Raw genomic sequence first — 24,325 nt, 5'->3', positions numbered from 1 at the left:
TCTGAGATTCAACAGTCTGTTCCATGCTTCTATGTCTCTGGATCTATTTTGACCATCAGTTTATTTTGTTCAATAGACATGTGATACTTGTCTTTCTCTGACTGGCTTACAGTATTTTACTTAGCATAATACTTTCCAGGTCCATACCACCCTAAACACGCCTGATCTTATCTGTGCTTAACTTTTTGACTTGCCACTTAAAAGGGGAGAATTAAAATTTCTTAAACACCTTCAATGTACCTAGCATATACTAGGACAGGCACCTTACCTACATTTATTCATTTTAGTATCAAAACAGCCTTGTGAAATAGGTGTTGTTATGGTTATTTTATGGATGAGGAAACTGCTACAAAGAGGTTAACCAACTTGCCTAAGATCTTAGTTTTTGTGGGAAAGTGCCAAGATTTGTACCCTATCTGACTCCAATACTGATCCCCTTTTCATGTGTGTAAGTTGACAATAGAAGTCCAATGTGTGCACTGCAACATGACCAGACTTGACTGCAGAAGATGAATTATATCACTATCAACAACATGCTGAGCTCCGACCATTGTAAATACTTCTGTGCCTTCCTTAAAGCATACTGCCCCTGAAAATACTATTATTTCCTTTTTCATGCTATCACTCAAGAATTAAAAAAAAGTCTTCCCTTTTAAAGAAATTCTCAGATGTGTTTAGTTATCACCCTTTTTATCATTTAATTTTTTAAGGAAATAACTAAATTTCTTCATCTTCTCCTAACAACCAGGATATGACCTATCCCTTTTCTCATGGAATTCGAAGAGGTACAGGACCAAGACTGTTTTTCACATGCTTATGTTGTTTTTCAAGTAAATCTTATTTTTTTAAAAATATATTTTTTATTGATTTCAGAGAGGGAGAGAGAGATAGAAATATCAGTGATGAGAGAGAATCATTGACTGGCTGCCTCCTGCATGCCCTCCACTGGGGATTCAGCCCTCAACCCAGGCATGTGCCCTGACCAGGAATTGAACAGCAACCTCCTAGTTCATAGGTCAATGCTCAACCACTGAACCACACTGGCTGGGCTCAAGTAAATCTCATTTTAATCAAAGGTGTTAGAATACATAAGTAGCTTATAGGTGCACTTGTAAAATTAATTATTTGCGTGCTTTCTTGTCACTATCAAGCAGCAGCATGTGCTGTATAAAAAAGACCTTCTTTTCCCTAGATCAGAGGTGGGGAATCTTTTTTCTGCCCAGGGTCATTTGGATATTTATAACATAATTTGTGGAGCATACAAATTATGAACTTAAAAATTAGCCTGCTATATTTGGTCAAACATTTAATTAACTCAGCCCTAATGTCTTGGTAGGGCCAGACAAAATGATTTCACAGGCCTCATATGGCTTGCGGGCCAGACGTACCCCATCCCTGCCCTAGATGCATGGGGCCAAGGTTGCCTTAAATTATCCAAACTTTAGTGTAACAGGAAATGTGGTCTATAAATTTTCAAGAGCCTGGTTTCTCAAACAAAAAGAAAAATTCAAAAGGTCAATGGTGCTATTTATAATTCTTTATAGTAAACTGAATTCACTCTTTGTGTATTATTTAGTTGCAGGCCCTGGCCTCTGAACTCAAAACTGGTTTCACAGAAGCAATGCAAGAACTGTCAAGAATTCAACATGGAGAATATGCTTTGGAAGAAAAGGTTAAGACCTGCAAATGTTCCATGGAAGAAAAAGTTACTGAGATGAAGAATTCATTAAACTATTTCAAAGTAGGCCCCCCTCTTCTATTTCACTGCTGAAGAAAGATCCTTGGTCTTGGTTACACAAGAAGAAAACTTACCTTTTCACATAGCAGCCAAATAGAAGAATATTTCCTCTATCCCATTCACTAATTATCATGGAAAAATATATATTTTAGGCTTTTCTTTTTTGGAACTTTGTGTTAAAATTAGAGGCCACAGAAGTAAAATTTTCATCTCTCATCCACTGATTGATTCATTCATTCAACAAATATGTATTAAAAGCTTACTGTATACTAGATACTATATCATATATTTTTAGCCCATATGCCAGATTAAATGCATACTGATGCTTACTTTTTAGGAAGAGCTGAGCAATGCCATGTCAATGATCCAGGCAATCACTTCCAAACAAGAAGAGATGCAACAGAAAATTGAACAGCTTCAACAGGAGAAGCGAAGAGAATCTCGAAAAGTGAAAGCCAAGTGAGTTTTCTACAAAAAATTGGCCAAAGGCAAAGCCGTAAGTGATGACTTTACAGAGACACCAAGAACACCTTCCTCACTATCAGTATAAGGCTAGCTGGCCACTGGGATCTACGGGTCAGCATCTGATAGAGGTTACAGAGCCATAAAAGTTGGTTAATACTAAGAATTGATATTAACTATTAAATGGAAATGCACTTAATAGGCAGTAAAATGAAAATGGTATAAAATGGCATGTAGAATTTGATTTTAACTGTAAAATACAGCTAAAAAGATATTTTTTTAAAATATATTTTTATTGATTTCAGAGAGGAAGAGAGAGGGAGAGAGGGATAGAAACATCAATGATGAGAGAGAATCATTGATTGCTGCCTCCTGCATGCCCCACACTGGGGCTTGAGCCCACAGCCCAGGTATGATCCCTGACTAGGACTCAAACCATGACCTCCTGGTTCATAGTTCAACACTAAACCACTGAGCCATGTAGGCCAGGCAAGACATATTTTAAAATAACTATTGTTGTGTTAAGATGGGAGGGTCACCAGTGATTTCCTTTTTATATTAGTTTTCTAAAATTTATCTAATGCTATTATTTTCTTCTACCATGGAAAATAAGTTTATATTAAACAACTAGAGGTCTGGTGCACAAAATTCATACACAGGTAGGGTCCCTCAGCCTGGCTGGCGATCAGAACCAATCAGGGCCGATTGGGGTCCTCCAGCTGCCGGCCGGGGCCTCCCTTCCCTGGCTGCTGGCTACCGGCCGGGGCCTTCCTTCATTCCGTGCCACCCCCTGGTGGTCAGCACATGTCATAGTGAGCGATAGAACTCATGGTCTCCCGGTCAAACTTCCGCAGGGACACTTTGCATATTAGCCTTTTACATATATAGACTAGAGGCCCGGTGCATGAAATTTGTGCACAGAGATGGGGGTCCCTCAACCTGGCCTGCAACAACGCCAGTGTTCCTCGCCCCACCCTCTGGCCCGAGGCCCCTCTGTGTGGCTGGGGCACGGATGCTGGGCTCGCATTGCTGGGGCAATGCCACCAGCATCCTGCCCGGGCCACTATGGGCGCAGCCTTCTTTGTTGCAGAGTGATGGTTAATTTGCATATTACTCTTTTATTAGATAGGATACCTCAACCATGTTGACTCACAAAGTTTCATCACTAAACATACATAATCTTTATTGTTATACTAGAGGCCCAGTGCACGATATTTGTGCACTGGGGGAGGGAGGGGGTCTCCCTCAGCCTGGCCTGCACCCTCTCGCAGTTCGGGACCCCCCTGAGGGGTGCTTAGTGCTGCCATGGAGACAGGAGAGGCTCCTGCCACTGCCGCTGCACTCGCCAGCTGTGAGCCCAGCGCTGAGCAGCGCTCCCCTGTGGGAGCACACTGACCACCAGGGGACAGCTCCTGCATTGAGTGTCTGCCCCTTGGTGGTCAGTGCGCATCATAGCGACCGGTTGTTCCGTCATTTGGTCGATTTGCATATTAGGGTTTTATTATATAGGGTGTTTTTAATAGCATCAAATTTAAACTAGAAATATGACAGTAACATCTGTGTGGCTCTGGAGAATGGCTAATTGTTTTCAGCTGAAGACCTTCTGTCTCCTGGTACCATTGTGTTGCTTTGTTAAATGAATGTAAATCATCCTAAGCAAATTGTCACCACTGCAAACTCTATAAAGACCCTGATGACAGGGAAGCCAGTAACAGAGAAATAAGAATGTAGATATTACAATTAGGTGATTTATAGATATTTAAAATTTTTTCTTCAACTTTGGTGATAAATTAAGTTGTTAGTCTTTGACCATTGTTAATTTTATATGGTTCAACACAATAACTTAGAAATTTTCTTGAATTATTCTGAACTGAATCTCTTCCGAACCCACCAGGTATTAAGACCTTTTGCTTCCCTTTCCTAGGAAAACTCAAAAAGAAGAGCATGGCTCACAGGCTGGGCCTGCTCAAGCACAAGGAAGTCCTTTCCGTTCAATCAATATCCCTGAGCCTGTTCTTCCAAGTGAAGACTTCACAAACCTCTTGCCTTCTCAGGCCTATGAAAAAGGTACAGCTCACAAATCATATTGAATTAGCCACGAATTTTTTCCTTGATTCTGAGGGCTTAAGTAATCATCAGAATGGGCCTAAAGCCTTCATCCTTGTTAGAGGAAAATGGTGTATTGCTCAGAATTTTCCCTCTTGCATCTGGAATTTAAAAGAATCCAGAGGATCTGAGAAATCAGGAGAGTCTGCCTAATTTAAAAAAATGCTTTCTTTTTTGGGAAAATACTGGGTGTTTTGAATTTCAAATGGACCAGAGATAATTTGTTGTATAACCATAAGAAGGAAAATGTTTAAAAAATTACTCTAATAAATCATTTTATTTCCCATATTACTTTCTCAATCCTTGTCTCTCTGCATAGACATTTTAAAGTAGCTATATTCTTAGCATGGATAAAACTGTGTTCTGCTTCTTTTTCAGCAAAGGTTTCAATGACATGAGAAAGATATATCTACCCTAACTGCAGGCAGTGCCCTCATGCAATCTAACTCTGTACTTCTCTTTTTCTGGAAAACCAGAGCTGGTGCTGTCTGTGGGCTGAAACAGTCACCAGCCACAACCCTGTCCTGAGAGATGTTAGGACAGATAATAGAAATTGTAGTTGGGCAGTACTGAAGAAACTGGCATTCCAAGGGATGTCCGCAGACATTGGTTAGGGACCTGTGTTTAACTCAGGAAAAGAAACAAAATAAAAAATGATTGATACTTCTTTGTATCCTCAACAAAATCTAGCAAAGCACCTACAGGAGAATGATGTAGATATTAACAATGTTTAGGTGAATTTTCTTTTCTTTTGGTCTTATGTAGAAAGCCTCCAAAAGAGGCTCAGTGACTTCTCAACCAATTGTAAAGTCCTCAATTGGCTTCATGAACAATTTGGCTCATATAGTCAATGGCAATATATGTGTTTTGAATAACTGAATTTAAAAATCTAAATCAAATGGCTTTTAATCAGTATAAACTTTAAAGTACAGATTTGCTTTTTAAAATTTTTTTATCCACTTGAGCAGTTATTTTAGAGATGGATAGGTGCAGCCTGGGAAAACTCACTTGATCCATCTGGGATGTGGGTTTATGGTAGGTGGCTCTATATTCTTTGCTCTATGTCATGAAGAGCATGACATAAAAGATGGTCTTGTCAGGGGAGATTACAGGAGGGGTTTGGAAAGTAGAGGTCAGATCAATGCCAGGTCTGGGGCAACTGAACATTTTCACAAGAGAAATGATTAGAAATTATATTTGTAAAGTGTCCAGATGGATTTAAATGAGCTATTTAATGGCAACTCCTCCTTCCTTCACTGTTGTGTAGGCATGGCTTATATAACATAATTTATCCTACCAAGTTGCTGCAAAAATTTGGGGATAATATGTCATAATAAGATATTATGTATTGGTGGTAGGTTATGTTAAACTCAAGATCAAAAGACTAAACTTTCAGAAAGGATTGACTTACCCACTGTTAGTTATAATACAGTACCCCCAAATTCAGTAGCTTAAAATAGCAAACATTCATTATGTCACAGTTTCTCTGAGTCATGAATATATATACAGCTAAGCTGGGTGCCTCTGGCTCAGCTAAGCTGAGGTTGCAGTCAAGCTGTTGGCTATACCCACTCGTCCTTCCTTCTGTCCACTCATCCATCTATTCACCCACCCCAGGCATTGATTTAAATGATGGGATGTAGTAATGAACAAAACAACAAAAATTCCTGCCCTCATGGAGAATTGGTTCTGAAGGAAACAGACAATGAATAAGATAAATAAAATACATAATACGTTAGATAGTGACAAAGAGAAAATAAAGAAACATAGGTGTAATTTTATAGTGTGTACCAGGAAAAGACCGGAAGGAAGTGAGGAAGTTAGCTATGATACTGAGGGAAAGAAAGGGAACAGCCACTACCAATAGAAGATGCAGTTTTTTTCTTTTTAAAAGAAAGGGAACAGCAGGCAGGGAAGAAGGGCAGATATTTTAGGGTCTTAAAATCATTATACAGTCTTTGGCTTTTGCACTAAAATGGGAAGCCATCAGAGGGCTAAGCAGAGGAACGACAGGATCTGACATATTTTAACAGCACCATTCTGACTCCTCTCATTATCCTCTTCACCATCAGTTAAGCAATAATTTAGCTCTTACTGTGTGTTAGGTACCACTTTAAGCAGCTTACAAATATTAACTGATTTAATACTTATGGGAGCCTATGAGGTAAGTACCACTATTACATCTTTTTACAAATGGGAAAATAGCACTTGTCACATTATATTGTGTTTTTTCCCACTGCTGTCTCCCCCAGAAAACAGTGAATTCTGTGAGTCTGTCCCTAGTGCCTAGCTCATAGAAGGTGCCCAGTCCATGTTAGTGGAATGAATACTGATTGAAGGTTTTCCTTTCTCTGCAGCCCAAGAGTCCAGATCCATGCATATAGGAGATAGTAATGTGAAGGGAATGATGGGTCCTGGTAAGTGGCTCTTCTTTTTTCTTCTAGCAATTCCATCCTTTCCATTTTTTCACCTCCCCTGCTTCTACTCCCTCAGTGCCAAACCAAGTATTAAAGAACTCAGGCAAAATGAAGCATACTGGTTATTAAGATTCTGAGACATGTGTTGGAGTAGATCAGTGACTCAATTAAACCCAAGAACAGAGAAGGGGTGGGGAAGTTTAAGATCAAACCAGTATTTTTGATTCTTTCTGACTCCTTTCAATTACAGTACGGATGAGTTAACATTAACTGAGAACTCACAGGTGTATGTAGCATGACATAGTTGTATATGAACACACATTTTACAGTTTACTTCAGCGATTTTCAACCTTTTTCATCTCATGGCACACACAAACTAATTACTAAAATTCTGCTGTACACCAAAAAATATATTTTGCCTAACAAAAAATAGATATAATTTTATTCATTCACACAGATTAGCTATTGTTGTGTTGGCTACTGTCATTTCTTTTTATTTAACAATTTAATGGAAAAAGAGGTCAGGTATTGCATGTTTTAAAAATTCTTGTGGCACACTGGTTGAAAATCACTGGTTTACTTCATTAAAAAGTTATTTACTTAATAGACAAGTCACCCAAATTTTATAACTTATTTCATCTTTCCTCACTCACTTACTCCTTCCTTTCTGCAACTTACCATCATCAGGGCCAAGGGGGCAAGTTCCAAAAGCTGACGCTGTCTTTGGCCCTTTCCATCTCTTTCCGTACTTTCTCCCTAGGGCTGCAGGTACTTGATGTGCTCACCTGAAAGGAAGCAGTATGAGTCTATACATACTATACAAATTAAAATTATTTTATAAATTTATTTTTAAAAACTTATTTAGTAGAGACTATGTATAAAGAGTAGAAGTTGTATAGACCAGAAGCAGAGAGAGGTGATCCTTTGCAACTGTGGAGACTTTTAATCCTTAGTTAATATTCCATCCAAGGAGCATGATATTTAAGAATTAGTAACAACCTTAACTAATAAAAAAAAAAAAAAGTTGACACATAAAAAAAAAAAAAGAATTAGTAACAAATACAATTTTAAAAAAATCAGATCTTGATGGCAAGTGTTATTTTTCAGGAATGAACCCAACGACTCCAGAAGCAGAAGAAAACCTCAAGCCTTGCCTCACAGCCGATATCCAGTCTAAGGGCCATGTGCCATCTGGTGTGTGGAGGCAGCCGAAGGATGGGAAAGAATGGGGCGAGGAATATGTCACAAAAGACCACCCAGATAAACTTAAGGAAGTTGGCCAGGGCAGACATAGTTCCTTGGAAAATGTTTTATGTGAAACTTCTTTAGCTGGTAAGCCCCAAGGGGGAATGCAGGCTCAAATTTTAAATAACACGATGACCGAAGGGCTAGAATCCTTGTAATTTAGATTCAGTGGACATATGAGACTGCCTCGTATATGATTTCTTTCCAGATGAACTAGCCAAAGCCTTATAGAGGTCACAATGGCCAGCTGGGACTACTACCTTGATTCTGGGTATCCACTCATTTTAAAAATACATATTTTTATTGCCTGGCCAATGTGGCTCAGGGGTTGAGCATCCACACATGAACCAGCAGGCCATGGTTCGATTCCCAGTCAGGGCACATGCCTGGGTTTCAGGCTTAATCCTCAGTAGTGGTCTTGCAGGAGGCAGCCAATTGATTCTCTCTCATCATTGATGTTTCTCTCTCTCTCTCCCTCTCCCTTCTTCTCTGAAATCAATACAAATATATTTTGAAATGTATTTTTTATTGACTTTTAAAAAAATATATTTTATTTTATTGATTTTTTACAGAGAGGGAGGGAGAGGGTTAGAGAGCTAGAAACATCGATGAGAGAGAAACATCGATCAGCTGCCTCCTGCACACTCCCTACTGGGGATGTGCCCGCAACGAAGGTACATGCCCTTGACTGGAACCGAACCTGAGACCCTTCAGGCCACAGGCTGACGCTCTATCCACTGAGCAAAATCGGCCAGGGTTTATTGATTTTTTTAAGGGAGAAGGAGAGAGAAAAAAGATATCTTTTTGCACTATGAACCGTAACCTCCTGGTTCATGAGTCAAAGCTCAACCACTGAGCCACACCAGCTGGGCAATGTTGAGCATCTTTTCATATGCTTATTGCTTTCAGTATCTTTGTATTGCTTTTATCATTTGATAGGGTTTTGGGGAGAAGTAGTTAACAATTCCTTCCTTGGTTTGCTTTTAAAGCTAAAAGACAGACTGTGGCTCTAGAACTGCTTGAATCAGAAAGAAAATATGTCATTAACATCTCTCTGATCCTGAAGATCAAGGCAACATTCCAGGGGTCAGATGGAAAGAGGAATTCCAAAGAGAGAAGGTATCCATGTATTCATTGCCTTTGCTTTTCAGATTGACTAAGATTTAAGGTAAGTGTTTACTATTTCCACTTTGGGAATTCTGGGACCTGTAAAGAGTTCCAGAAGTAGTCTTTGAAAAGAGAATATGCAGCAACAGGAAGTAACCTCTGGTTTTCTACGCTTTTTCAGAAGCCTCCATGTGTACTTTAAATAGATCAGCTGAATAAGATACAGAACAGAATGAGAGCATTCCTCTTCCCTATTGGTGTTTTTCCCCATGCAAAACTGAAAATAAATTTATTAACATTAACTACATTTCCTATAAAAATTGTAAGCTTTCTGCACTTTCTACCCCTGTGGGAAAGTGAGCAGGGTGTGAAAATCACACACACCATAACTACAATCTGACACTCAAACCTGAGGTTGTCACGTCTTCTCAAGTCTATAAAACTTCAGGTTTTCCTAGAAAAAAGCACAGTGCTCAAAAGCCCCTTCAGCCTGTTTCAAGGCATCCCTGCCCCTCACTGGAAGGGCTGGAAGCTGCAGAGGCAGGGCTTTTAGCAGAGAAGCCTGAGTGGGGCTTGTGGGCTGTTGCTCATTTGTTGGAGGATCACAGAAGTTGGGGTTCTTGGATTTTTCTCGTCTGATTCACCCAGATAGAGCCACAGCCTCAGGATCAGTCTTGTAAAAATATTTTTTTTGAGGGGGAGGAGGGGGGTCAGCTCCATAGGATTGCCAATTAGCCTTACAAGCTGAACTTCAGGGCCACATCCACCAAGAACTCAGGTTGTATGGTGCAGGTCACCACCAGATGGCACGTATTTTTTTTCTTTTTAAATTCTTTGTTGTTTAAAGTATTACATATGTCTCCTTTTTCCCTCATTGACCTTCCCCCAGCCGCTCCCACCCCCCAGCACATGCCTTTATCCCCCCTACTATGTCTATTGGTTATGCTTATATGCGTATTTGCAAGTCCTTTGATTGACCTCTTACCCCCCTGCACCCACCACCACCCTGCCTTCCCTCTGAGGTTGGACAGTCTATTTTATGCTTCTGTCTCTGGATCTATTTTTGTTCATCAGTTTATGTTGTTCATTATATTCCACAAATGAGTGAGATCATATGATATTTATCTTTCTCCAACTGGCTTATTTTGCTTAGCATAATGCTCTCCAGGTCCATCCATGCTGTTGCAAGTGGTAAGAGTTCTTTCTTTTTTACAGCAGCATAGTATTCCATTGTGTAAATGTACCAGTTTTTTAACCCACTCATCTGTTAATGGGCACTTAGGCTGTTTCCATATCTTAGCTATTGTAAATTATGCTATGAACATAGGGGTGTAAATATCCTTTCTGATGGGTATTTCTGATTTCTTGGGATATATTCCTAGAAGTGGGATTACTGGGTCAAATGGGAGTTCCATTTTTAATTTTGAGGAAAGTCCATACTGTTTTCCACAGTGGCTGCACCAGTCTTGCATTCTCATCAGCAGTGCACGAGGGTTCCTTTTTCTCTGCATTATCGCCGGCACTTGTCGTTTGTTGTTTTGTTGATAGCCATTCTGACAGGTGTGAGATGGTACCTCATTGTTGTTTTGATTTGCATCTCTCAGATGATTAGTGACCTTGAGCATGTTTTCATATGTCTCTTGGCCTCTTTCAAAAAGTGTCTATTTAGGTCCTTTGCCCATTTTTTGATTGGATTGTTTATCTTCCTTTTGTTAAGTTGTATGAGTTCCCTGTAAATTTTGGAGATTAAACCCTTATCAGTGATAACATTAGCAAATACGTTCTCCCATGTAGTGGGCTTTCTTGTTGTTTTGTTGATCGTTTCTTTGCTGTGAAGAAGCTTATTTTGATGTACTGGTTGTTCCATTTATTTTCTCCTTAGTTTCCATTGTCCTAGAAGCTGTATTGGTAAAGATATTGCTACAACATATGTTTGATATTTTGCTGGCTATGGATTCTTCTAAGATTTTTATGGTTTCCCGTCTTTATCCATTTTGAGTTTATTTTTGTGTATGATTAAGTTGGTAGTCTAGTTTCATTTTTTTGCATGTCCAACACCATTTATTGAAGAGAATGTCTTGACTCCATTGTAAGTTCTTGCCTCCTTTGTAAAATATTGAGCATAATGGCTTGGGTCAATTTCTGGGTTCTCTGTTCTGTTCCATTGGTCTACTATATATGTCTGTTCTTGTGCCAGTACCAGGCAGTTTTGAGAACAGTGGCTTTGTAATATAGCTTGATATGTGGTATTGTGATCTCTCCAACTTGTTCTTTTTTCTCTGGACTGCTGTGGCTATTCGAGGTCTTTTTTTATTCCATATGCATTTTTGGAGAATTTGTTCTAGGTCTGTGAAATATGCCGTTGGTATTTTAATGGGGATTGTATTGAATGTATAGATTTCTTTGGGTAGTATGAACATTTTAATGATGTTGATTCTACCAATCCATGAACACAGTATATTCTTCCATTTGTTTATGTCTTCCTCTATCTCTTTTTTCAATGTCCTGTAGTTTTCCGAGTACAGGTTTTTACTTCCTTAGTTAAGTTTATCCCTAGTATCTTAATTTTTTTGTTGCAATAGTAAATGGGATTTGTTTGTTTGTTTCTCTTTCTGTGAGTTCATTCTTAGTGTATAAAAAAGCCATACATTTTGGGTGTTAACTTTGTATCCTGCTACATTGCCAAATTCATTTATTAAGTCTAGCAGTTTTTTTATGGAGTCTTTAGGGTTTTCTATGTACAATATCATGTCATCTGCAAATAAGATGGCACATATTTATCAAATTTGGTTATATCCAGCTGGGGAAGTTCAGGAGTTATTTGGGCTAATACTGAACTGCAAGAGCTAACTTATCAATTTGAAACTATAACTGGATTTCCCCTGATTGCTTTTATTTCCCTCATTATTTAAGTACTGGACTGTGGGAGTTGAAGTAACTTTGGAGGCTTTCAAAAGAATATGCTAACTACTATGTTTACATAATTTCACTCCTAGTAAGGAACAGAAAAAAAGTTGAGCACTCAATACTTCCATCGTCATGAAAAAGTTGCTTCTGGGAGTCAGGTCTGGATTATACAAAACAGTTAAGTAGGGTCAGTATGTTTTGCCTTCTTTCTTCCTCTGTTCTTCATCTCCTGGCTCACTTCTTCCATATCACTTCCTGATTTCAAATAATATCCTTATTGAATTAAAAAAAAACTTTTTTAAGGCCTGTTTTCAATATTTGGTATAGAATCCACTGTAGGTCATTGCTCTTCATGTAACTTATGTGTTTCCATGATACTTGATGGGAGCTGTAGCCTCCTCTGACCCCACACTGAAATCTCAACTGTTATCCCAGTGACAGTCCAGGAGGTATCCTGGACTCCAACCAAGTTACCAGCTCTCCAACTCTGCAAGTACACTGGCCACAGTGTAGCAGAAGGCAGTGTTCTCAAAAGAAGAGGAGGGAGGCAGAAAGAGAGGAGGAGAGACTGAGATAAGGCAGAGCAGAAGAGAGTCACAGTGAGGCCAGAAGAGAGGAGAGGAGAGGAGAGGAGAGGAGAGGAGAGGAGAGGAGAGGAGAGGAGATAATCCAATACAAGACAGATTACATAACCTATATAGCCACCCATCCCATAGTCTGATTTCATCACCATGCCCGAACACCTTTGTGTCACACCAGCATTATTATTACCCAAAGTCATTGGTAGCCTCTCGGTGGGGAGAAACTCTTTTCTAACTCTCTTGTTGGTGTAGCATTACATTCTTTCAGTTCAATCAGCTGAGCTTTCTTCCATCAGCTTTACAGTCTTCTCCCAGTCCAGCTGTCTCTGGGCCACCCTCCAAATCTCTCTGTTCTGGACAGGGATTACTTAGATCTTCCAAGTCCACTGCACCAGCCTAAGAGCTCAGATCAGGAGGCCTCTCCTCTTGAGCTTCTGGATCAGCTGGCCTCACATATGTGGAGACTGGTGGCCTAGCAGGTGGAGAGGCAGCAGAGAGAAGTGGAAGAAATCCTTGTAACACGGTTCAACACACAATAGTAAAGCAGCCATCAGGAAAGGGGCCTTTTTATATCCTGAAGATATCTGCTGTCAGGTCTACAAAGACACATTTTTCTTTCTTTTTTTAAAAAATATATTTTTATTGATTTCAGAGAGGAAGTGAAAGGGAGAAAGAGATAGAAACATCAATGATGAGAGAAAATCATTGATCAGCTGCCTCCCACAAGCCCCACTGGAGATTGAGCCTGCAATCCTGGCATGTGCCCTTGACCAGAATCTAACCTGGGACTCTTCAGTCTGCAGATCGACACTCTATCCACTGAGCCAAATCAGCTAGGGCCAAACTTTTATTTCTTAATCCTAAATGTAGACCTTTGATTCAGAATAGTTTGAATAACTGGGAAAATGGGACCTACTGCACATATTCTTAAAGGGTTTTTTCTTCTCCACACCTGGCTTGTGTGATCCTGTCTCTCTTCTGTTTCAAGTCTCTTCCCTGGCTCTTTACGGTACCTTGTCCAGCAGCACCTAGATTTGCTTCATGCTCTACAGGAAAGGGTCCTGAAATGGCCACGCCAAGGAGTCCTTGGAGATTTATTCCTGAAATTAACAAATGATGAGGTAAGTTTTTAAAAAATTCTTTTTTTTTAGTAACTCAATAAATATTTAGTTAAGCAAATTCACCAACACTGAGCACCTACCATGGACCAGCACACAGCCTGGGAAGTCGTAGGTGCTCAAACTATGCTGAATGGTTAAGTGATTGTTGGAAGCAGGAAATGTAGGAGCGGAAATGGGGAGGAAAGAGATCTCTCTGTGTCCCATGTCGTCTTCCGTCTCTCCCACAGCTCCGGGGTAAAAAATTCTTTATAAATTTGAATTATATTCATGTCTCCCTCATCTACTTCTCTTAATAGAGAATCTAAAATCAGTGAATTTCAGAATTAAAGGAACTGCTAAGATCTAACCTCCTCATTCTACAGATAATGAAATAAAGTTCAGAGAACTTAAGACTGCTGAAACCACCCAGCTAGCTAGATAGTTGCAGATCTGTGACTAGAACCCAAGTTTTCTCATTTTCAGTTTATCACTTTCCACTGTACTATAACTGCTGCCATTGAACATGCATGTGTGTGTATGTACATGTATGTATTTGTGTAGAAATATATGCATGTACATATAAATCCATACATATAAAATAAGTATGTGAAGGTTTATATATAGGTTATGTACTTTCACTTACTTCATTCCCTAGAGATTTGAAAAATGTAATGGGCAGCTATTTGTCTGGAATGTTTTTTGTTTTCACTTGGAGAGGGTCTGAAGTTTCAAATTTCTATGTGGTTCTACAAATTAAATATGATCCAGGCCAGAAGTTGCAAACTCAAATACCTACAAAGTTAGTGATATAAATGAATAGAAGTAAGCTGAGTTTAATACAATATGGACTGTTGGGAAGTGAGTTTAAGTGGAGCACATATGCTTTGCTACAAGGAATAGCTACTCACCTTTATCCAATTATTATGCAGGGGGGAAAAGACTCAAGTCGCCAGATCTGGTATTTTAAGAGCAGATGGAAATCCAGAATTTTTTGTGAAATTTTCTTCTTAAAAACAGTATGTGGGATAATTAAAACTGGTCTGCAAGCCAGATTTTGCCTGCAGTCAAATCAAGGATTGTGGATAATAATACAAAGTTTACAAATTGTCTAGTTGTATAGATTTGTTTGTTTGATTTTTTTTTCCACATCACTTTTACTCATTTGTATTTGGTATGCTTTCTTGGGCTGAGAATTGTTATTTCTGTGGGAATATAACTTTGGAAGCTGAGAATTGTTTTCCTGAAGGCATATTGCATAGGTGAACATGCAATTAGTGGGAAAAAGTTGAGAACCACTTGTTTAGCCACTATGAAGTAGGTTGGACAAAGTTCCTCATTTGGATGTAGATGATTGAAATTAAAAGTAATTTTAGGAGACTGTATGAAAGAAGGTGAAGGGATTAGCCAAAGAACATATATGCTTAGCTATGAACACAGTGTGGTTATGGCCAGAGGCAGGTGTAGGGCAGGCTGGGTGTAAAGGAGGGGCAGAATGGGGGGCAACTCAACAATAAAAAATAAAAAGAATTTTAAAAGTAATTTTAAAACAAAATATGCATTTTTGTCATTAAGCAATTTAAAAATACTTTTTCAATTTATGTAATTCCTCTTCTCTGCCTTGGTTTATTTATCATTTCATTTTCTCTCATTAAAGTAGGAATATTGAGTTTTGGTTCCCAAGTCCATAGGCATATCTACCTTAAAACAAGTTTTTTTAAAAAAGATGAATAAAAACCAAAAACATATTAATGAACATATTAAATGAATAATTAAGCTAAATCTCTGCAAAGTGCTTTTTATTTCTTTAAAAAATAGTTATCGTTCCTGTTTTCAGATTCTTACCATGCATTTTTATATTTGTTTTCAAGAATAATTTCTTGGATTATTATGTGGCCTACCTGAGGGACCTGCCTGAATGCATCTCTTTGGTTCATGTTGTTGTTCTGAAGGAGGTAAGTTCACTCTACCTGTGCACTGCCCTTTGGTTACATGTGTACTATATGATGCTGCTCATCCTCCCAGGAAATACAGCAAATGCACTCGGAGCTTGTCCTCCAGGCTGGGAATGGTTTGAACAGAGCCACTGACACTCCTCCCTGGGGTTAAAGAAGCCCACTCAAGGACCAGTACCATTGCTTTGGTCCTTGCCCTCCCTGCCTTGCTGACCTTGTTCCATTCCACTGGAAGTTAGGCAAAGTAAACACGTTTTCTAAGCTACAGCCTGCATGCTGTATGAGGGTTTTTGTTTTGTTTTGTTTTTATATAATATGAATCTGAATTTATATAATCTAAATATTAAACTTAAATCATTCTATAACTGTCAGTTTCTAAGATTATAAAGTGATTCCAGTCATGTAGCTTTAAGAGTTGCTAATGTAGCCCTAGCTGGTTTGGATCAGTGGATAGAGTGTCAGCCTGCAGACTGAACGGTCCCGGGTTCAATTCCGCCAGGGTTGTGGGCATGATCCCCAGGAGAAGGTGTGCAGGAGGCAGCCAATCAATGATTCCCTGTCATCATTGATGTTTCTAGCTCCCTCTCCCTTCCTCTTTAAAATCAATAAAAATGTACTTTAAAAAAGAATTGCTAATGCAATGCTATATTAGGTGCTCAACATGCACACATACTGGTAAGTATATAACAATTCTAGTTATTTTAGGTTAATAGGAAGAAACCATAACAGAAGCCCTAAAGTTAAGAGTTAATAAAATTTCCTAAGAGGTGAGGTCTTAATTTTCTATATTACCTCATTACTCCCAACCCAGTATAATGCCTACCACATGTTAGTACTCAGAAAATATTTGAGAAAGGGAAAGGAAGGGAAGAAGAATGGAGAAAGTCCAACATGTTTCCTGCTGCCAAGCCAGCGGGCCAGTTTCTAATCACATCCCATTACCCACTCTCATGAGACTCCAATCCACCCCCAGTGCTTATTAGCAAACCATTGTCATGAATACTTGTAGAACCTTAATGAATTCATTCAAGTTAAATATAATTTTGTTTGTTTCTTAATCCTCACCTGAGGATATTTTTCCATTGGTGTTTAGAGAGTGGAAGGAAGGGGAAGAGACAGTGAGAGGAAAACATTGATGTGAGAGAAACACATTGATTGGTTGCCTCCCATATGCACCCTGACTGGGGCTGGGGATTGAGAATGCAACCGAGGTACGTGCCCTTGACCAGAATCGAACCTGGGACCCTTCAGTCCACAGGCAACACTCTATCCTCTGAGTCAAAACAGCTAGGACTTAAATATAATTTATTGAATGCCCACTTTTGTATAGCGCTGTGCTAATATCTGGAGGTGGGATGGAAGGGGTAGTTTGGAAAGTTGGGTGGAGTCAAAAGAAGTATATGATACTCTCCCTGCTAGAGAAGAGTTGTCTCCTTGAGCATGTCCTTGAACAAGTGACCTATCCAATAAGATCAATGCTTTATCTCACTCTAGAGGAAGAAAATGCTCTGGGAGTAAACCTTTTCTATTTTGCTGGGACTGATACTAGGGTTTGCAGCCAGAGCTGGAGGGACATTGAAGAATGGTTCTATCTTTTTTTCATTCAGGGTGATGAAGAGATTAAATCTGACATCTATACACTGTTTTTTCATATAGTCCAGCGCATCCCTGAATATCTGATACATCTGCAGGTAGGCATGTCTGGGAAAGCTCCCAAAGTGATTTTCAGGCTAAACTCTTGATTTTGGCTTTTGAGAAACACTGGCAGGGATCAGGAAGGAATAATTAATATTTCTAAGTATTTAAATACCTTAAGATTGTTATGATTTCCCCATCCCCACCTTGTGGTATGAGCTAAAATCTCAATCTCTAAATGTGCTTGGTTCATGATGCAGGCTTTTTATGTTCTATCTTCATTTACCAGCAATCTCCACCTCTGCTGATCCAGGATCTTTCAATAGCAGCTCCTGCTAGGCTCGGAGTACCTATTCAGTCCCTTCTACCTTGATTCTACAGCCATCTAAATATGTCCCCTAATCCCCACTCCCCCCACTCTACCCCCAGTGACTAAGAACTATTTATGTAACCTGCCCACTTAACTCTACCTTTTTTTTTTTTTTGGCTTGATTCCAAGGGTTCACTATACATTGCTTCTGTCTTATGTCACAGAAGAAGTATGAAGAAACTGATGAACTGACTTCTTCACACCCTTTTCCCACAGGACTTGTCCACCTTGGAGGAAGTAGAGTTGAGAGAGAGGCTCACTAACACCCTTACGCCCCTCTTCCTACCACTCATTATCCTGGTTTATTTGCTGACTGATCTAAGTAATTCAATGAAGCATCTTAGAAATGCTTGGGATTTATCTCAGATGGAAGTAGCCCAGTATCAATATCAAAAGACCTTCTATTATATGTGGCTTCTGATCTTAAAATCATTTCTTCAGAGTAATTATTTTCTTTAATCCTTTCAACAGTCTCATGAAATAGGTATCATTATTACCACTTCTTAGATAAGGAAATGGAGAGCCAAATAACTTAAATAACTTACCCACATTAACACACCTAATAGATGAAAAAATCTGGAACTGAAATCCAGGTCTTGCAAGCAGTATGATAAATAAGAGCCCTGGTTCTATTGGCTGACTTGAGTTCAGATCCTGGCTCTGCTACTAACTAGATGTGTAACCTAATGAAGACTAGCTGACTTTGCTATATACCCTGATTCCCTTGTTAAACGAAGATGATAATGGTACCTATCTAATGAGGCTCTGGTAAAAATTAAATGAGAAAATATATGTGCAGGCTTAGAGCTTGGCAATAGGAAGTACTCAATAAATGTTAGCTTTTCCAAATTCAAGTTGCATGATGTTCTACTACAGCACAGTAGGCAATGTAATAGGAGCAACCACCAAGCCAGCCTTGATCATAAACATCACTCCTCTTCCAGAGTGCCTTGGTATTTATTTCACATTTTTACCACTGGTCTGACTCCTATGAGTCTCATAAATATTGCTTTTTCAGCAGTAATTGTTAAAACGGGCTCCATTATCTCAAAAAAATCTAATTAATAGATCCAACTTTTCAGATGGAATTATCCTATGTTCACATCCAACTCAAACAAGAGCAATAGTGACTATTATTTTCCTTTGGTGTGATGGACAAAGAAAACAGCAAGTGTGACTTTTCAGCTTATAATTAAGATTGGCCATATGTATTGTTGTTTTTAGTAAATGGCTACCAAACTCTCACAGCACATCAAGGCAAGGTACAGAAGAAACAAAACAACTTTTCATTCTAATTATGCAATGCTGCTTCCTTTTTTCCTTCATCCAGAACGTCCTGAAGTTCACAGAGCAGGAACACCCTGACTATTACCTACTTCTGGTGTGTGTTCAGCGCCTTCGAGTATTTATCTCACACTACACCCTGCTGTTTCAATGCAATGAGGATTTGCTTATTCAGAAACGGAAAAAGCTCAAGAAGTAAGGTTCTGATGGTGCAGTCTAGAGGGTTGATCAAAGCTTCTGAGAACAGGGCAGAAACAATGTGGGTGTCTGTAACAAGTAACCATATTATATGTTCAGTGGCTAACATGCAGTGACAGGAAGTAGAAGAGAGAAGGGGAGGGAAGAGAGGTAGCCAAAATGGCTAGACTATGTAGGCACCTACTACCTGGTGGAAATTAGAAAAATAGGCACGTTCAGCCTAATGCCAATACAGACCACCCCCCCTTAACTCATGTTGACTATCACAAAAATAGTTATTCCCCTAAACTTGCCAGGTTTAAAAATACAGTTTCAAGGCCAGCATGTGGTTTCTTTCATTAATTCAACAGATAGTTATTGAGCACCGATTTGTGTGTATCAGGTACTGTTCTATACAGAATATACTGCAATAAAAAATACAGACAAAAATCTTTGCCACGTGGAGCTTACTTTCTAGACCTGGTCATCCAGCTAATAAATAAGTTAGATGCCGATAAGTGCTATGAATAAAAATAAAACAAGTAAGGGAGGGGGTGGTGGTTGAATATATTTCATGCTAAGAAGGAACAGGAAGATTAGGGAGGATCGGGGCTTCAGAGAGAATAGAAGCAACAATAGCAAAGCTTCCTAATGACCTGGATTTCCTCCAACCTCATCACATCTCAATAAGGAACACTGAGTCTGTGGGTACTTTCAGACAAGAGAAAGGTGCTATCTTCCAAGCCATGGCTCCTCTAATGGAGAACATCTCCCTATACTATCCCTTTCCTACTCAATTCAGCCAATTAATCAGCATCATTACTCTTGCGTAACATCCAGTTTGTACCCTATTATGTAAGCGATCGCGTATGTAGAGGGCCCTGAAGAGAGAACTTTACAGCTGAGCTTCATCTGAGAAACACTGTCTCCCCCCTATCTTTCTTGCCATAATCTGCGTGTTCAGAGAGCCAGTTTCCCACTGTGTACTCTGAGAATTATTACTTCCATTCTATTAGGTCATCCATGGCGAAGCTGTACAAAGGGCTGGCTTCCCAGTGTGCCAATGCTGGGCAAGACGCTTCCCCCACTGCAGGCTCTGAGGCTGCCCGCGACAGTGGGATCCACTCAGAAGAGATGCTGCAACCCTACTCTCCTGCTCCAGGTTCTGGCCCTGCTATCACGTAAGCACCTGTTGCTGTGGAGATTAATGACAAGGCCTTGGGGTCCCAGGTGGTCTGTGTGGGGTAGCTGGCCAGCCTGGATTAGGAGTATGACCAACAGAACTCCTCCCTCCCTCTTGCCCCATCAAGTCTCTATGTGACAGGCAAGCAGTTGACCCAATGTTTGTGTCCTAGAGGAAGGCACTAAGAATGCTAAGGGGTGGCCTAGAGGCTGAGGTTACTCCCAACAACTGGATTGCAGGTAACCAGCCTCTATACCAGCGGTTCTCAACCTGTGGGTCGCGACCCCTTTGGGGATCGAACGACCCTTTCACAGGGGTCGCCTAAGATCATCGGAAAACACATATATAATTACATATTGTTTTTGTGATTAATCACTATGCTTTAATTATGTTCAATTTGTAACAATGAAATTGGGGGTCACCACAACATGAGGAACTGTATTAAAGGGTTGCGGCATTAGGAAGGTTGAGAACCACTGCTCTATAACCTACAGCGTAAGTCTCTGGGTTTGAACAATGATAGTCTGAAAAGAGTGCCATAAGAAGACAGGAAGGCATTTTACAAACCCTCAGAAGGATGGGAACCCACTTAAGGTCTCTAAAACATAGAGTGGAGGGAAAGGGAATCCCAGTCAGGGGTCAGTAAAAAAGTCTGGGCCCTGAGGATAAGAAATAGGTCTAAGCCCTCTTTGGCTCAGTGGATAGAGCGTTGGCCTGCGGACTGAAGGGTTGTGGGTTTGATTCCAGTCAAAGACACATGCCCGGGTTGCAGGCTCGAACCCCAGGAAGTGGCATGCAGAAGGCAGCCAATCAATGATTCTGTCATCATTGATGTTTTTCTCTCTCCCTTCCTCTCTGAAATAAATATATAAATATATACAGAGATAGATAGATATAGATGTGTCTGAGGTGATCCAGAAAGAATACTGTTCAGCCTTTCCCAATTCTCCTTGAAGCTTTCTCAGAAAGTGACTTCGTAAGCCCTTCTTCACTTCGGATGGCTTCTCTGAAAGCTGTTCTGAGCAGTGGATGGACCTGACAGCCTTTCAAGGTCTCTGCATACAACCCTCTAACACACTAAGCTGAATTCTCATTCTGCAAACTTTCTTGATGATCTTTAATGATTAGACATTTATACAACTGGGACCTATTTTACTTCTGAAAGAAAAGGATAAAGTCAACTTGGCTACTTTTGGAACCAGGACTTCTGGAAGGAAAAGGGAAACCAAAAACTCAAAATTCCAAATCCCCACTTTACCAAATACAGACAATTCTACAGATAATTTCTGCTTTGGGTTTTATTCTTTAAAAAAAATAAAAAAATATCTATCTATCTATCTATCTATCTATGCATAGATAGATAGATAAATAGATAGATAGATAGATCAATTTTACTGGTTTCAGAGAGGAAGGGAGAGAAGGGAGAGACAGAAACATCAATGATCAGAAAGAATCATTCTTCGTCTGCCTCTCGCATGTTCCCCACCGGGGAACCGAGCCCGCAACCCAGCCAAGTGCCCTTGACCAGAATGGAACCCATGACCACTCAGTTCGCAGGCCGACGCTCTCTCCACGGAGCAGAACCAGCCAGGGCGAGAGAGGAGAGAAAAGAGTTACCTCGGGGCCCTGACACGTGGTGGGGAGGGTCAGCGCTCCCACGTGGGGAGTGATGCCCATCCTGGGCGCACCAGCCATCTCTACGCAGTGCCTCCGTGCTCGGGCGGGTGCTCCAGGCGCCCACTTTTCAGCAGGTCATTTCCACGCTCCTGCTTGAAGGGGCCGGGGCTCGTGGGCGCTTGGCAGGTACCACATGGCGGTGCTTGGGCGGGGCAGGGAGCAGAACCGGCAGTTTCGCGCCCCAGCGGGGTCAGGCTCCGTGTGGCCCCCCGGCCTGCGCTAACCAGCCGTACGCACCCCTCTTCTGCCTTGTCTCCCCTGTAAAGGCACCTGATGCCCCCCATGAAGAAAGGCCAACAGCAGCAAAGCCTGATGGACAGCATGCAGCCCGGGAAGCCCGGCGACTGGGAGATGGAGGGCAGGAAGCATGAGAGGCCCGACAGCCTCCTGGCGCCGGCGCAGTTCTGCCCCGCCGAGCAGGACGGGAAGGCGCTCTCGGGGCCCCTGCAGTCCATCCCGGAGATGGACTTCGAGCCTTCGCCCGCCGAGCCCTCGCTGGGCAACGTGGAGCGCGCCCTGCGCGCCCCGGCCGAGCTGCTGCCCGACGCCCGCGGCTTCGCGCCCTCGGCCTACGAGGAGTTCGAATACGGCGGCGAGCTCTTCGCGCTGCCCGCGCCCTACGACGAGGAGCCCTTCCAGGCGCCGGCCCTCTTCGAGAACTGCTCGCCCGCCTCCTCCGAGTCCAGCCTGGACATCTGCTTCCTGCGGCCCGTCAGCTTCGCCATGGAGGCCGAGCGGCCGGAGCACGCGCTGCAGCCCCTGCCCAAGAGCGCCACGTCGCCGGCGAGCAGCAGCGGCGCCTACAAGCTGGAGGCGGCGCAGGCGCACGGCAAGGCCAAGCCGCTGAGCCGCTCGCTCAAGGAGTTCCCGCGCGCGCCGCCCGCCGAGGGCGTGGCCCCGCGCCTCTACAGCACGCGCAGCAGCAGCGGCGGCCGCGCGCCGCTCAAGGCCGAGCGCGCCGCGCAGGCGCACGGCTCGCACGGTTCGCACGGCTCGGCCGCCGCCGCCGCCGCCCGCGGCGCGCCCAGGACCTACTTCCCCCAGCAGAGGTCCCAAAGCGAAAAGCAGACCTATTTGGAAGTAAGGAGGGTAAAGTAAAACCGAACCCAAACCCGGGCCTACCTATCCAGGGAGCAGCCTGGCCTCACCTGCAGCGTGGAGGGGGCCTTGCCAGGTGGGGAGCGGCCGGCTGGGCGAGTCCCAACGGCCTGTTAAGGCAGGTGCTGGGGTCAGGGCTTGTCCTGACCTCAGTTGCCCTCAAAGGAGAGTGTTAGCGTCCGCCCTGCACTTGGCACCGAGACACAGCTGGCATTCCCTGCATGGATATGTATGACGGCAAAGAGATCTAAAGGACACACCTGCTTCCCCGCCACCCCCGCACCCACGGAAAGAGTTAGGGGTCTCCTCTGCCTTCCTGCACAAGCTGCAGCACCTCAGGGTGCTTCACTTTTAATATATGTATTATCATATATTAAATTGATATATATTTAATATATATATTATCAATTTTTTACAGAGAGGAAGGGAGAAGGATAGAGAGTTAGAAACATCGATGAGAGAGAAACATCGATCAGCTGCCTCTCGCACACTCCCTACTGGGGATGTGCCCGCAACCAAGGCACATGCCCTTGACCGGAATCGAACCTGGGACCCTTGAGTCCGCAGGCTGACGCTCCATCCACTGAGCCAAACCAGTCAGGGCAGGGTCCTTCACTTTCAAAGCATTGCAGGCAAGTCCCCGCCTGCCTGTTTCTTCCTTTGCTGGTGAGGCACACACGCCTCCTTGTTTAAATGTTCACAATATCCAATACTGCCGCCTCACTCCACTCCCTGACCCGTGCCAGCTCGCGTGCAGCTCGGGCAGACACGAGTTGCCCGGCCTCACTGGACTCCCTGCAAAGTTCACGGCAAAGACAAGCTGGTTTCCCGTTGACTGGAAACAGGTGTCACGTGACTTTGCAGACGCCCGCGGCATGGAGACAACACAAAATAGCCAGGGAAGCATTGATCCACCAGCTGGCCTCCATGTCACCGTTTTGCTATCTGACCTGGGTCTGAAGGTTTGGGGACAGTTAAGGAGGTCAGACCCTCGTCTTTAGTCTTTAAGAAAGAAAGACAGTATGCTTTCTGCGAAGAACACCTGACTAGGTGTGGGGAGATCTGTGTTCTAGTCCTGACTCCGCTGCCAAATAGCTGTGGGCTTCTGGTCAGGGCGCTTGGCTTCTCTGTGCCTCCAGTTTTCACATCTGTAAAAATAAGACAATATATACCTTTCCCACCTCACAGTGCTGTTGTGAGGATCAGGACAAAGAAGATAAACTTGGTCAATATGCTTTTCAAAGTATGGAATGCTATACAAGTGCAAGATATTATCAAGAGCATGA

The 24,325-nt window shown here is 41.9% G+C and overlaps 1 protein-coding gene and 1 long non-coding RNA gene across 8 annotated transcripts in view; one reads left to right on the top strand and one right to left on the bottom strand.

Annotated features, from left to right (window-relative positions):
* Window positions 1-24,325, top strand: part of ARHGEF33 (Rho guanine nucleotide exchange factor 33) — a 67,596-nt gene that overhangs the window by 34,380 nt on the left and 8,891 nt on the right. For 6 of the 7 annotated variants that reach the window (XM_059660053.1, XM_059660054.1, XM_059660052.1 and 3 more), the window contains 12 exons: window positions 1,577-1,741; window positions 2,076-2,197; window positions 4,125-4,267; window positions 6,664-6,723; window positions 7,831-8,055; window positions 8,958-9,087; window positions 13,552-13,684; window positions 15,532-15,615; window positions 17,223-17,306; window positions 18,951-19,099; window positions 20,098-20,262; window positions 22,208-23,030. In XM_059660053.1, the coding sequence (XP_059516036.1) occupies window positions 1,577-1,741; window positions 2,076-2,197; window positions 4,125-4,267; window positions 6,664-6,723; window positions 7,831-8,055; window positions 8,958-9,087; window positions 13,552-13,684; window positions 15,532-15,615; window positions 17,223-17,306; window positions 18,951-19,099; window positions 20,098-20,262; window positions 22,208-23,030 (2,283 nt within the window). The remainder of the gene's footprint in view (window positions 1-1,576; window positions 1,742-2,075; window positions 2,198-4,124; window positions 4,268-6,663; window positions 6,724-7,830; window positions 8,056-8,957; window positions 9,088-13,551; window positions 13,685-15,531; window positions 15,616-17,222; window positions 17,307-18,950; window positions 19,100-20,097; window positions 20,263-22,207; window positions 23,031-24,325) is intronic. The other variant, XM_059660059.1, reaches the window with a different exon arrangement.
* Window positions 13,516-23,213, bottom strand: LOC132213453 (uncharacterized). The gene is made up of 2 exons (XR_009448007.1): window positions 23,064-23,213; window positions 13,516-13,663 (listed from the first exon to the last, which is right to left on the bottom strand). It is a non-coding gene; the product is annotated as an uncharacterized LOC132213453 (long non-coding RNA).

The sequence above is a fragment of the Myotis daubentonii genome, chromosome 12 (genome assembly GCF_963259705.1).
Source record: "Myotis daubentonii chromosome 12, mMyoDau2.1, whole genome shotgun sequence".
Lineage (NCBI taxonomy): Eukaryota > Metazoa > Chordata > Mammalia > Chiroptera > Vespertilionidae > Myotis > Myotis daubentonii.
The sequence above is the reverse complement of the archived record's forward strand: the minus strand, read 5'-3'. Positions and strand labels throughout refer to the sequence as shown.